This window comes from Wasmannia auropunctata, unplaced genomic scaffold (genome assembly GCF_000956235.1).
Source record: "Wasmannia auropunctata unplaced genomic scaffold, wasmannia.A_1.0 LD334821.1, whole genome shotgun sequence".
In the NCBI taxonomy this organism is placed as follows: domain Eukaryota; kingdom Metazoa; phylum Arthropoda; class Insecta; order Hymenoptera; family Formicidae; genus Wasmannia; species Wasmannia auropunctata.
In genome coordinates, this window is record NW_012028069.1 from 30,432 (window position 1) to 32,103 (window position 1,672).

The 1,672-nt window shown below is 28.9% G+C and overlaps 1 protein-coding gene across 1 annotated transcript in view; it reads left to right on the top strand.

Moving 5' to 3' along the window:
* LOC105457997 (gamma-glutamyltransferase 7-like) overlaps window positions 1–984 on the top strand; it is a 5,126-nt gene extending 4,142 nt beyond the window's left edge. The window contains exons 5-6 of the mRNA XM_011703008.1: window positions 454–744; window positions 836–984. Coding sequence (XP_011701310.1) covers window positions 454–744; window positions 836–945 — 401 coding nt within the window. The 3' untranslated portion in view covers window positions 946–984. The remainder of the gene's footprint in view (window positions 1–453; window positions 745–835) is intronic.
* Window positions 985–1,672: the final 688 nt, after the last annotated feature.

Consider the following 1,672-nt stretch of genomic DNA (forward strand, 5'->3'; position numbering starts at 1 on the left):
TTTTGTTTTTATAATTCTATGTGTATTTTTTGTTTCTTATTATATAAAAAATTTTATACAGATACTAATAGTCGCAAAATTGATAAATATAAGTTAAGCTGTAATAATATAAAGTAAATAAAGATTTGTCTGTTACAGATCTGTAAAACATTAAATAATTAAATAAAGTGTTTATTCATTCTTGATGCTAAATGGTTCTTTTAAACTTTATTTTAGTTTTTTTTTAATTACTATTTTACCAAGTCCCCAAAATTACCTTATCATTTACCGTAATTTACCAAATAAATTATCGTCAGATTGGGTCATTTTCATCTCTACTCATGTCCGAATTTTGAACTTTGTTATCTAGGCTGTTGTGTTTGTAACTTTGTCAATCAATAATAATTTTTATGCAGCTTTGTTTTGATTTTGTTAAACTGTATATAGTTATTAACATTTAGCTCTTTCTTTTAGCGTTATATAACGGTACCTTGTCTCGTGAAATTTTACAAAACGCCACTCTCCGTGAAAAATTACTGCAACAGTTGGCGAGTTACGAACCTACTGTAACGACGGCGGAGAGCTCAATATTGCATCGTCATACAATTTATTATCCGCTACACGCGTCTTTCATGCGAGAGATAATCGAGGCACTGGAAGACCTTCCGATTTCGGCAGAGAATGCGTCCGCTATAGAATCTCAAGCTCTCGTTGCTCAGACGTTGATGCGCGTGTCTTTACAGTTTTCTCAAAACTTGCAACCTGGTGAGACGCATATAATTTTTCTCTTTTGTTAACTTTTATTACAGATCTGCGCATAACTCGCTTGATTGATCTTAATAATCATGATTTTTAGACGTAAAAAGAGAAACGTACACCGGAGTTATGGCAATGGATTGGCAAGACACCTACGTTAGCATTTTATCGTTAGTAGCAAACATCAATTACGCTTGCCATCTACAGTAAAACTCCGTTTATATTATTATTTTTATATTTGTATCCGAATATATCTCGAGAGGAGAGAGAGGAGACAAGACAATTCCGATAACCAAATGATTCGGATAATAGAAACTCACTTATTAGTTTCAATAGTAGAAGCTGATGTATTTATTAACAGTACTGGGGAAAATTTAAAGTGATTTGAGAGAAATATTTAATTAAAAAGTATATAAAAAATATAATTTGTGATACGTATCGTATATATATATATATATATATGTACAGTTGTGGACACATCGGTTGCAACACTTTTTTTCATAAGTTTGTAACATATATTTAATATACATAATATATATTTTATAGATAATTAATATTTTGCAAATGCGAACCACGATGTACTATCTTTAGTCTAGAGACAGTATAATGCCAATCGTGGTCCGCATTTGCAAAATATTAGTGCGTTTTGAAACCTACAAAAAAGAGTCGCAACCGATGTGTCCATGACTGTACATATAAAAACAGCAAATAGTTTTTAACATTTATATTTATATTTACTGAAAATATTTTATATACATAAACACATTTCGATATATCATGATAAGTTTTCTCTATTTTCTAATTTGTACTTTTAAAAATATTTTAAGTAAATATAAATATAAATGTTAAATGCCAAGTGCTGTTTATATATATATATATATTCAAAAAATTAAGTAAAAAAGTTATTTGTAAATTTTTATTTCAAGCAGTAGTTTTT